The 12,913-nt window shown below is 48.2% G+C and overlaps 1 protein-coding gene across 13 annotated transcripts in view; it reads right to left on the bottom strand.

The window, feature by feature from the left end:
* ARHGEF9 (Cdc42 guanine nucleotide exchange factor 9) overlaps positions 1-12,913 on the bottom strand; it is a 161,633-nt gene that overhangs the window by 82,972 nt on the left and 65,748 nt on the right. For 3 of the 13 annotated variants that reach the window (XM_021525294.3, XM_021525295.3, XM_021525296.3), the window contains exon 2: positions 7-131. The exons of the other annotated variants lie outside the window; for them this stretch is intronic. In XM_021525294.3, coding sequence (XP_021380969.1) covers positions 7-131 — 125 coding nt within the window. The remainder of the gene's footprint in view (positions 1-6; positions 132-12,913) is intronic. 13 annotated transcript variants of the gene reach the window in all.

Here is a 12,913-nt window from a genome sequence, read left to right as displayed (position 1 = left end):
ACTTGCTTCGGACAGAGCCGGGAGTTTGCAGTGCGAGGCTGCTCTGGAAATGTCACTGTGCAGGATCCGAAGGGGCCTCCACCACCTCCTCATTCCCAAGGCCATCAAGGTGTGTGCAATGCTTCCTCCACCTGGGTGAAAACACTCACAGAGTCATCCATCCATCCCTCAGTCCATCCATCCATCCATCCATCCATCCATCCATCCATCCATCCATCATCCATCCATCCATCCATCCATCCATCCATCCATCCATCCATCCATCCCTCCATCCCTCCCTCATATTTTCCAGGCTCACAGAGAAATCCCAGCAACAAGGCAGCAGCACCATGCCTGTATCTGGCCTCCCTCAGGGTTGCAAAGCATCACTTGGCATTACTTATCTATACCTCCAACCCCAAAACCCAGCTTGTTTCTCCTTGAAGGTGCTGCAGGTTCACAGCTCAGCAGGTCACAGATATATGAGCTGCTACCAACACTGCATTTTCAGCTTCTGAGCACTCTACAGCATCTCATCCCAAATTCCTTGCTTCAACCAGCATAGAAAGTCCTTTTCTCCAGCATCGTGGATTCTTAACAGAAATTAAGCTCAACACAACACAACTTTCTCCCATACCCTCCTAAACTTGTTTTATCCCTGCTGCAAACCCAGTGCAGCGGGGCTGACAAGCACAGAGTGAGCCTAAGAATTCTAAAGAAAAATACAGAAACTGAAGAAAACCTAAAGAAAAATGAAAATGAAACTGCAAACTGGGTTCCCCCAGCTGGATGACAAGGAAAGCACCTGGTGTCCATGGGAAAAGCTGTCATGGTCCTGCAATTCCCTCCCTGCAGTGCCTCAGGCAGCACTGGGAGTTTTTAAATCACTGTTACCTCAACCATCCTCTTTTTATTTGGGTCTTGCAGAAGGGAGATTTCTCTCTGTTATTTTTAAACTGGAGGCCTTACAGATGCCAACCTTTGCAGAGCAGCTGGCAGCTGGGACGGTGCCCGTGGGAAGGCACCGGAGCCAGGCTTGGAGCCCTGGGGATGCTCAGCCTCCTGTGGCACAGCTCTGGATGAAAAGGAGCTTTCCTTGCTTTCCTCCACTCCCCATCCTCAGTGCTGGAAAGAATTCCAGACTCAGAGGGACCCAAGGGACATTCTGCAGAGAAAACCATGGGCAGCTGATACATCAGGGTAATTCTGGAACTCAAAGCTGGAAGGACTTTCCTTTATTTTGGCTTTTGTTTTTTTAGTGTCTTGCATGAAGTTCTCCTTCTTTCAGTGGTGCCTCTGAAAAATTAGCAACAGAGATTTGCTCTGAGCTTGTAAGCTCCTGTCTGCAGTAATTTGCAAACACCGATAGAAGATTTTTTGTCTGTGTGTGCCTGAAGGACCACGAGTGGGATGAAGGTCCTACAACAGCAATTCCTCACTCAGCTTCCATTGACTGCTGAAGAGTTTGGCACAGAATATACTGAGGGCCCAAAGAAAGTTTTTGGAGCAGTTCACACCTCCAAAACCTCTGTGCCACCCAGATCTATCCTCTCAGAGCTGTGCTGCAGACACAGGAAGGACATCACCTCTCCCTGAAGCAGCCACAGACATCAGCCACAAGCCTGGTGAGGGCAGCAGAGCAGCCTCACAAATTATTAAACTCAGAGGAAACCATGCTCAGATCCAGCTGGGAGGCAGAAGGCCAAGGAGATGTTGAGGTGGATGGCAAACCAGCCAAGAATGTTGGAGTTGTGGTGGTTGTGGTGAGCACCAGGCCAGGCTGAGAGGGCACATCCTCCACCAGGGAGGAACAGCAGCCTGGCCAGGGCTCCCTGCAATCTTGGATTGATCTTCCCCATTTTCCATCACCACAGGATCTCACAGTCTGCAGCATTCCACACTGTGGAAGAGCAATTCACCTCAGAGCACCTCACCATGCTCACTCCCCTCTCCTCCAAACAACCTGGCCAGCAGGTTTTCCTTGGCTGGTCAAGTTTTAATGGACACCATTCAATCCCTGCTTCCCAACCAGAGCTCAGCTCCCTGGGCCAAGCTGGGACTGTCCCACTGACTCCAGGGCACGTGGATAATTCCCACAGACCATGCAGAGGAGTCAAGCAATAGAACAGGCAGACACTGGGGTTTGCAGCAGCACCAGCATCCATCCCCTCCCAGCCTGGCAGATCCTCTCCTCCCAGGAAAGCCTCTCTGCCCGAGCAGGCTTCAGCCCAAGGCATTCCTTCAATGCTGTCTTCCAAACCTTGACACCCAGGATCATGGATGTCAGGAGAGGATGGGATCTTAACTGAGAGATAAGGTGAGCAATTTCTGCATTTCCATTTCATTTTCCAGTGCATTTCTGAAACATAAACTTTAAGGAATTTAGAGATTTTAGAGATTTTTATCTAAGATTTTAGTTAGAAATAAGCCTTACTAGAGTTAATTAAAATAATAATAATAAATGAGTAGGCCTTGATGAAGTTAGGAGTTAGTAGTTAACTAATAACTGATTGCTTGTCAGCACAATGTTTATTTAGCTGGGTTTATAATGAAGAATACACAAACTGACAAATAGCTTTTAGGAACATAAGACAATTGTGGGCCTCCTCTGTTCTGAAACCAACTGAAGACAAGGAATGGGAGTTCTACCAAGAGTTAATTTGTCATTTTTGCATTTAAAAGGTAGAAAGGTCAGAACGAGGAAGACTTCATTGACTTCCTCATTTTGGGATCCCTCCCCATGAAAGGGACACCGACCCATTTCAAGGGACAAAGCACGCATGCTGAATGGCTTTGGGAGTGATTGGCATACCAAGCGGGGAATGGGATGTACCAAAATGATGAATATGTATTTGTATTTTGGGTATTTAATACTTGTATAGATAAAAAGGCTCTGTAATCACCTGGAAGGTGCGGTATGTATCTGGGAGTGACCCCACAAACAATAAACACACACTTTCTAACTTTAAACTGTTAGGGAGTTTTTGTCCATCACAGTTGGATATCGGTACTAGATCAATATCCATATTTTTTTAACAAATCATTTCCTACCCATGTCCTTCTGTGGACAGCCCTGTGGCATTCCTGGGAATAGCTTTGGGATGACCACAGCCAGACCTGAGTGAAATCACTCTCCCTTCTTACATATTCCTACTGATTTCTGTGTTCTAAACACACACCAGCCCTGAGCAGTCACTGCTAGAGGGTGAAGGCTGCTCATTCTCTGGCTTTGCAAGGGATCAGCCTCAGGGATGGAGGGTTTGGAGTGATGCCTCAGGTTTCAGCTTTTATATTTTTCAGATTCTGAGCTGCTTTAGTGTGTGGGTCTGGGCTTCCTATTATGGGATGGTGAACTCTCTTCACAGAATAGGGAGAAAAAACAATTCCTTCTCTAGCTGGGCACCAAGGACAAATGATCCAAATCTCAGGCCCAAGAGCACAAATGCACAAACAACGTGGACTGAAGAGATAAAAACAATCAGGATGAGACTTCATGAGCTGGAGCTGAAATTGGACAATTTACTCCAATATGAAAATGGAGCAGAACTGATCAAAGTGAGAGACCCTGTGAGCCATCGTGCATTTTGTGACCATTTTGGGGTTGTGCTGCCCAAGGTGGATCTATTGAAGCCTCTTAATAAACCCCTACTTTATTCTTTAGCTCCATCTAGTCTCTGTTCTAAGTCAACCTTCACAAGGGATCAGGAGGAAGAAAGTCTTGGAGCAATGAATTCTCAGCTCAGACTCCTCATTAGGCAATACTGGCAAAAGGGAGGTGCTATGGGATCCCTAAAAAACTTCACATCTGCATGGAACACCAACAGATTATTCATCAGAGGAAGGTTAAAGAGCAAAAGCTCCTGTGGCACAGTGTCCTGCAGCCTCGGAGAGCTCATGTGAGCTTCCTGCAGGAGAAATGCAGCCCCATGCTTATGCCACCTCAGGGACTTTGGTGTGTGAAGGAAATACAGGAATATTTGTTCTGCCTGGTCTTCCCAAGAGCCACAGACACATACATGGAAGGGATGCTGCTCACCCTGTAAACACACAGAGATTTGGGAGCAGAATTCCAGGGAAGACTGCAGAGCACAGAGCATCCCACCTGCGGAGAGCACAGCACCAACATCTTCTGCCTGGTGCAGCAAACTGGGCGAAGTTCATTCAGGAATAAAGAGAAAATGAGATAAAAGACAAGCCTGGCATCCCAGAGGAGGAAACATCCCAGTGCCACAGAATTCTGATGTGCACCAGGTCTCAGTTTAAACCATTAGAGGCTTTGGATTTTCAGACACAGAGTAAAATTCCAGCTACAGAAAAACATCCCTGCTGCTGCATTTTGGGATCTCTAGTTCTAGTACAAACACTCTGCCACCCCCCAGACATCAGGAAACATCAGCTGTAAACAACTGCCAGGTCTCCTCTTTATCCACGGAGGTTTATAATCCCTCAAACTCCCGAATAACAGTATATTTTGTTACACTGGGCAAAAATAACCTTGAAAATATGCAAAGAGTTATGATTTCTGACCTTCAAAATATTGTACTTGTGACATTTCACTTTGTTATTCCAGCCATGGACAAATGGTTCTGCTAAAATATCTGTCACAAAGTAGTCCCTTATGCCCAGACCACAATAATCTTTTTCGCAACTAAAAAGGTTCTGCTAAACCATTATGAACTTAACTCCAGGCAGGAAAGAAATGGAAAAGCTGGAGCACCAAAGCAGCAGCTATTCTTGTTAAATTGGTCTCAATTTTTCAAGGATCCTGTTGAACATTATAGAGGTCACAGCCTGCACCACTGTGAAAACCTAAGAAGTCTCTAAAACCCACGGAGTTTAATAAGGAATGCCATATTCCCAAATTGCCTCAAATGTTTTACAGGCTATTATGACTTCCACTTTTATAGGTCCAAAACACTAACCAGATAAAAAGTCTATTTCCTCCAGATTTTCAAGGTTCAATTTTTAAAAGGCCAGAGGCACAAACTGTTCCTGTGAGCCAGGGAAGCCTCAGCCATCAGCATCCATCACAGACCCAGCTGTCCCTCCCAGCTCCCAGGGTTTGTCCTCCCAGTGCACAGGAGCTGGTTCCCATGCTAACCTGCTGCCATTTTCTCTTCCCAGCTTTCCTCATCACAGAACCATGGAAAGGTGTGGCAGCACCCAGCTGTGTCATCAAAGGAAGGAGGAGTGCAAAGAATGGTTTGGTTTGGAAGGGACCTTAATGCTCATCTTGCTCAGGCTGTAGAGAGAAACACATTCCACAATCCCAGGGTGCTCCAACCTGGCCTTGGACACCTCCAGGGATGGGGCAGCCACAGCTTCTCTGGGAAACTATGTTCCAATGTTCAAAGCTCTTTCTGCATTTCTGAGATAAAACTTCTCCTAAAAATCTGGAATCACCTGTCATGGGACCCTTCAAGCTGAACAGCATTGCAGATGAACCTCAGGATCCCAGGGAATCATGGTGCCCATCTTCCTGGGCTGTACAGTTTCCCTAAATCTCCTCCATGTAGGTCCCTATTTCCCATGAATAGACTAAAGTGGTTTCTCTTTTTCTCCCTCCTCCTGCCCTCATGGCCATGCTGTTTTTCCCTGGCAGCCTGAAGCCCTGCCCAGGGTGGTGCCACAGCAATTTGCTGATGGACACCACGGGCAACCCCTGGGCTCAAGGCAGCTCCATCCCTGGCCTTGACCAAGGTCTGCACACAGGGACAGGAGTTATGGCAGTGATGGTGCTGGTGGCACTTGTCCAGCTGGACTGAAGCTGTGACACTCCTTGGGGTCAAACAGTGCCTTTCCAGCCACTACCACTGGATTTACACTTTTCATCTACTCAGTGCTGGGGCTGTAAAATTTCATCTTTCTTTTCTGTGCTGCCCTTCCCTCCCAGATTAATTTTATTAACAGCTATTTTTATGGGCACTATAAAGCACCATTCCACATTTGGGCACTGCTCAAGAGGACAAATTTCTACAGGGACCTTCTGGGATCTGAGGGTGACTCTTCAAGCTCATTCCTAGTTTTCCTCACTGGACCACATCCTCTTTGTCCCCTTCAAAGGATGTCTGACCTGTGAAACACGCATTCAGGTACTAAAATACTGCAGCTGCTTTCTCTAGGGTGCAGATATTTAACATTACCACCCCCAAAATGCCCACAAGGATGCTCAGGACTCGTGGCCTTCAGATCCTTTGGGTCAGCTCAAGTCAGCTGCTGGAAAACCTATGCAAATGCTATTTCTTTGGGATTTCTACTTGACTTTCCCCCTTCATGTTTCCCAAATAAAACCCAGTGTCTCATTTCCCACTGACTGACAGCGCTGCGGTTCAGCAAATTAACAAACCCATGCACGACTGTGCCTTGATTACTCCTTCTCTTTTTTTTTTAATGAAAGAAAATGTCAAATCCTTTCATTTGACTCTTTCGGGAGCCTTTGAGCAGTTCAGGAGCAGTTTCTCACCTCAGAAAGGGGCTCACAGAGGCTGCTCCACACACAGCCCCAGACCCCACTGCTGATCCCAGCAGAGCTGTAATCCAAATCCTGCCAGGCTGACTCCCAGCAGTGAGGCCAAATCTCTGCTGCCAGGCACTGAAATTCTTATCAGATATGGAGACTTTAGGGCGGATTTTCATCTCAGTGCTGAGCTGCAAACAGCAGCTCTGGGTAAGCCGAGCTCTCCAGAGACACCCATCCAGCTCAGGGGCCATCGGTCACCGCCGCCGCGCCACCTCAGATTAACGTGTCACCGCAGGCCAGCCCTGAGCCTCCCCAGCCATGTTACAGCCCCTACACATTTGTCACTCTCTCTGATGTAGCCTGGTGCACCCTGTCCCAGTGCTGGAGTTCCCAGCAGGCTGCACGCAGCCGTGTGGCTCCAACTCAACAGATTAATGAACTTTTGATGGAGCACTCGGCTCCTGCCAAGTCCCAGGGGATGTTTTCCAGGGAGCAAGTGAGCCCACGCTGGGGGCAGGGGGCAGGGGAGAAACCCAGCCCTGGTGCTCAACCCTGCCAAGAAACAGAGCCAGCAGCAGTCCTGGAGTGTCACTGCCACCATCCATCGCTCACCACGGAGAAACATCCTCTGTGATCCTTGCAGAGGGAGAAAATGCTGCTCTCCTCACTTTCCAGCAGTGTTTGGAGTGCTGCAGGTTTGCTCCAAGCACAGCCATGCTCGCTGCTAAATGTTGAGCGTCTCGCTCCCTCCTCCTCTCCCTCGGAATTTTTCCACCCCTGTTCCAGCCAATCGTGCAGGGGAAAATTCCAGCCTGAGCTTCATTAGTATAAGATATAAAAATAGAAGTGCATTATCTTTTGTAGTTCTCTCAGTTGATTCAGCGGCAGCGTGAAGGTAAAATAATTAAATGTTTGTCTGGTGATAAAAACAAGCCCAACAGGAGGGACTGGGCTGAGCTTTTCTGGAAGCTGAGCGTGGAGATCTGGGGGCTCTTGTGCTCCACAGACTTTGCCCTCCCCACTCTCCATAGCTACCAAAAGGATGATGATGCCTCCCTCCCTCCTTCCCTCCTCCTCAGCTCCAAAATAAACACAGGATGGAGGCTTCGGGAGAAGCTGGCAAATGCCTCTGCTGCAAAGCACAGACCTCCCGCAAGAACTTCTCCTGCCATCTCCCCAAACCCTGCCTGGCAATTCCCTCAGCACCTCCAGAAGCTCTCCTGGAGCCAGGAGAGCTGCAGGAGCAGGCGGGTGTCTGTGTGGACCAAGGTCAACACAGGAGATGTTCAAAAAACATTAGAGAGTTGACTTGATCCTTCATCAAAATACTTTGTGCTCTTCCTTCCTAACACTTCACTGCCCACGACGTGGCAGGCTGAGCCGATGTGACAAACTGTCGAAACACATTTTTTTTAACAGAAAAAAAATTAAACCTAGACTTTAAAGGTAAAACTGGCCCCTTTGAGTCCCTCTATCACATGTGACATTCCTGCTGGAAAAAAAGGGCTCTGAGAGCAACTTGCTAGGAAAAGGCTCCAATGAACTGGTAAGAGCTCCAGTCTGCAGGGAGCTCCTGGGCTTCACCTTGTCTTTTAAGATCCCATTAGTTAATAAAGCAACCACAGAGGTGCAAAAGCAACTGAGCATTTGTCAATCCCCAGATGCAAACCTACGATAAGATGCTGTTCATTGATTCCATAAAGTAACCAGCAAAAATTCCCTAAATCATTCTGCTGGCACCAGCAAAAATACCTGCTACCAAAGGGAAAGGACTATCATTTCTCCATCTCCAAATTCCCCCTCTGTGCTTTATTCCTGCTGTTGTGTTGGTAATGACCTATTTACCACCAGGCTGTGGAGGGTGGCAAATCCCACCCACCTCCGAGTTCCCTGCTGGAGCCTGAGATTGCTATTGATGAGCTCCGTGGTTTGATGGGAAGGAAATGAGTTGAGTTTAAGGGCTGCTGGCACTCTCTCTGGAGAAATGCCAGGGAATTTTTAGACAGTCTTCAACCCAACAATAAAATGCCATGGATGTGAGTCAGAGTGGATGGTGAGCATCTCCGTGGGAATCTGGGAGCAGCCAGCTCCGTCTGGATGTGCAACAGCCCTGCCCAGAGGAGCCACCTGAGACCCAGGTGCCCAAACCCACTGATGTGGGTCTCTGGAGCTGCCACAGCTCAACAGTCCCTGCATGCACACAGGGTCACCTTTACACTGCCCTGGGACCCCCCTGCACCTGGGCAAGTCATTTCTCCTGTGTGGGACTGCAAATCAATATCTTGCTCACACTGTGTGCGTCTGCAACATGTCACAGCCTATATTTATATTCTTAGCTTATAAATACATCAGGTAGTAAAAACCAGCCTTTCTTGGGGTGGATGGGTAATGAGCATGTGTAGAAAGCAGCTTACAAATGCCTGGCCATATTCATTAATACAGACTCCAAAGAAAATTATGTTTGTCTCCACAAACTGATAATATATTTAATTTAATTTCAAAATGATTCTACAGGAAGTGGAGTGGTTAAAATTATTGGTATCTTATGTCAATGCAGGGCAGTGTAGGACAAAAAAATTAAAACCTGATAGCTGAAAAAATCTTGTGACTTCCTAACACACTGGAAGGCTCCAAAGTCTTAGCTAACCAAGAATCTGGTTCATGATTTTAAAGGTCTTGGGCTCATGGCCAAACTCCCAGAATGTCCCCTGTGTGCTCCACTTTTAGGTCCATCAGGATGAGCAAGATCCCTGGAGTTCCAGCTCACAGATTTAAAATGGCTGGAGCTACTGCAGGGAGAGAAAATGGGGGAAAAGTTCTGTATTTATGCACCAACATCAGGTGAGGAGAGACTCTGAATATGTAGCACAGGATGTAACAGAATTATCTAAGAATTAAGGCCTATTTTATGTTAGAAGAAGAACCCGATGCTCTTGGTAATGAATACAGGAGCCTTTTTAAAAATGAGACCTTGAAGCTGCTGGACACAGATAAGGCTCTGTGGCCTTGTCTCTGCAGCACCCCAGCTCCTCCAGCACTGGCTGTGCTTCCGAAGGTCATCCATAAATCCAGAGCACTTCTGGCCACACCACACACCAGGAAGGCTTGGGGCAGGCTGCTGAACTGCCAAGATAAATCCTGCTCCTGCAGCCAATCCACCTCCATCCATCTTCTCAAAAGCAATAATCAAAACACTCATTTGCAGGATCTCACTCACTTGATTCTGCTTCTCTAGGACCAGTGCCAAACCCAAGGTTTATGGGCAGCTCCTGGCACCTCCAACCACAGCCTGCACCAAAGCACCACCAAAGAAAAGCCTGACCTTCAGCCCAGCAGCTTCCCAAAGCACTGCTGGCCACAGGACACTGCAGCCAGGATGGATGGAGGGAGGGATGGATGGATGGATGATGGATGGATGGATGGATGGATGATGGATGGATGGATGATGGATGGATGGATGGATGGATGGATGGATGGATGGATGGATGGATGGATGATGGATGGATGATGGATGGATGGATGGATGGATGGAGGGATGGATGATGGATGGATGTCCCCACTGCCCAGCTTTCCAGCACAGCCGAACTGGCAAATCCTCCCATCTGTTAAAGGCTTGAATTCACTCCTGGTAATAACAATAAAACTCTGCCTTCCCCTGCTCGAACTTCACCCACAGCCCATTTCCAGAGCCCTTCTACTCCTGACTCCCTCTGTCCTGGGGAGATTTGCTGCCCCTCTCTGCAATCATTATCAGAATAAACTGTATTTTGGGCACAGCCTTGTGGTGCTGCCCCTCCATGAAGCTGTACTGCCCAGAGGTGCCTGCAGGAAAAGCCATGCCTCTCGGAATTCACAGGGCTCTGTGCTCCAAAAGCCAGATTTGAATCCTCTGCTCTGCTCACAGACCAAAGGAAGACTGTCTCTTTGAGAACCTGTTCTGATATTTTCTATAATCTCATGAGAACTACCCCACGTGAAGATACTTCAGTTATTTTCCAGAAATACAAATCCATGGCCTAGTGGAGTACATTTTCTGCATGTTCTAATTTGTCCTGACCTCCAGCCCCAGATTTCCCTTTATAACACACTCCTCTATTCTTAGTTTTACCTCCTGCATTGTATCCTTCCCCCTCTTCCAGCTGCACTCTCTCTATTTGGAGAAGCCTGAATCTTCCCTTTCCCTCTCTCCTTCCCAGACTGAGGATGGTTCCTTTGCATGCAATCCCACCAGATTCATCCCAACTCATCCTAACCGTGTTCCCATTTCTCTCTGCTGCTCCAAGCCAGTATTCTAAACACAAACATACTTAACACCCTGCAGTGACAGCCTGAGAGTGACACGGTGAGGAGGACACGCTTGGAAGCCAGCAGGGAGGTCAGGGGAGATATTCCATACCTGGACTCCACTGCTTTTGGGCCATTCTGTTGGGAATGCAGTGTCTGGCTGTCAGGAAGCTCAGCTGCCCCCTGGATGCTGTCTCAGAGCCTCTGAAGCTGCTCTGTGATCTTTGAGGAGCCTGGCTGCCTCCTGGGGAACTCTGTCCTTGCCTCACTGCCTGACTCCATCTCCAGGCAGAGCAAAGGGACACTCCAAAGGCCATGGCAGCACAGCCTCCCTCCCTCCAGGAGCACAGGCATCCTCCTGCAGCCCCAGCTCTGCCCAGACACATCCCTGGGCAGTCTCCACAAGGCCCTTTCCAAAACTGGATTCAAAGCAAAGCACCCTCAGCAGAGCCCAACGCTGAGGATGGACCAGAAACAAGGAAAAACCTCCCTCACAAATGCCACCAAATCCAAGAGAAATGTCATGCTGGCCTTTCAGGAGACTGCTGGGAATGACATCTTTGAAAGTAAGGACTTAATTCTGCTGAATTACCAGAAGACTTGAGCACTGATGGACTTTCACCAGTCTCTTAGGCTGGGAAAATCCATTTGGTGAATGAAAGGAACTTCCAGATGATGAGGCAGCTCCCATGCCTGTGCTACACGATCCCATCCCATGGATTTAAAGGAGCTGATCAGAGAGAAGAGCACAGCAGGGCCCCAGCTCCACCACTCAGACAGAATTCCTGCCCAGGAGAACTCCTGTGAGGGGACAACAGCCCGCCCTGACCCCTCAGCCACACCTGGGAGATGTGGGGTGACCCTACAGAAACCCTGGGGCTTCCACATCCCAACACCCCGTTCCCAGCAGCAAAAACACTCCAGGCTGCTCCTCAAGACACAACAAGAGATAAATTCAGAGCAGAAAGCCCCAGGACAGCCCTCACTGCCTGCCTGCCACACTTCAGGGGGACATCTCTCCCTGGCCACTGCCAGGAAGGAGGGACTCAAATAAACTGTGGGAGGAAGCTGAAAATAACAATCCAGAAAGCTGCAAACATCTGGAAGGCCAATGCTTTGCTCTACAATTCTACATTGATTTTTTGCCTCAAATAGATTTCTAGATGGATTGCAATTAAAATGAGTTACACAATGCTGGAAAAACATCACTCATTTCCGCTTCAGTTTTTATTTTTTGCAGCTTTGCTTTCTAGATCCTTTTGCGTTTCAACAGCCACTCCTTGGATCTTAACTTTTTTTTTTTTTTTTTCCACTCTTCTTCTGGCCAAATTGCTCTGCATCCATTTTTACCTTTTATGCCAGCAAGGATGCTGCTGGTGGTGGCTCACACAGCCCTGGAACAATTCCCTGAGCAGTGGTAAAAATCCCCACTGTGAGTCCTGACTGCAGCTGCTGAGCAAACCCACAGAAACCCCTGAGCATTTATCAGAGGCAATTCTTTTGTGAGCTGCTCTGAGCCCTCAGGATCCCCTTGTCACATGCCTCCAGGACATTAATTTCCATCTATTGTCCTGACTCCTGCTCAGAAGCCACAGGGAGGGAAGAAAACAGTGAGGAAGGCTGGGCTACAGGAAAAGAGATTTACTTTGCTGAAAACCTTGTAAAGCCAGGCCAGCTCCCCCTTAAAAGGGCAGTGCTGCCACTATCCCTGCTCCAGCCCTTTGCTGGCCATTCCTGCACTGGGATGGACATGAAAACAAGATGATAAAACATGGGATTTCCATCCAGGCAGCAGCAGCAATGTCAGACACCAAGCCCAGCTCTCCTGAGCTCTAAAACTTTGAGTTCTACAGAGCAGCTGGGACAGGCTAGCTAGAGACCAATGAGAGAGAGCAGGTTTTGGGAAGAAATCCTAAATCCTCCCCTGTGAGGGTGGGCAGGCCCTGGAACAGGGTGCCCAGAGAAGCTGTGGTTGCCCCTGGATCCATGGAAATGCCCCCTGGATGGGGCTTGGAGCAACCTGGAATAGTAGGAGGTGTCCCTGCCCATGGCAGGGGTGGAATGGGATGAGCTTTAAGGTCTCTTCCAACCCAAACCATTCCATAATTCCACAATTGCATCATTATGAGCACAGTAGTCCCTTTGCAGTTAGCCAATACAGCCTCAGTCTTGAGCTGCTGTGAATAATAC

The sequence above is a fragment of the Lonchura striata genome, chromosome 14 (genome assembly GCF_046129695.1).
Source record: "Lonchura striata isolate bLonStr1 chromosome 14, bLonStr1.mat, whole genome shotgun sequence".
NCBI classification, from domain to species: Eukaryota; Metazoa; Chordata; class Aves; order Passeriformes; family Estrildidae; genus Lonchura; species Lonchura striata.
Note: the sequence above shows the minus strand (reverse complement) of the source record. Positions and strands in the feature narration are given on the sequence as shown.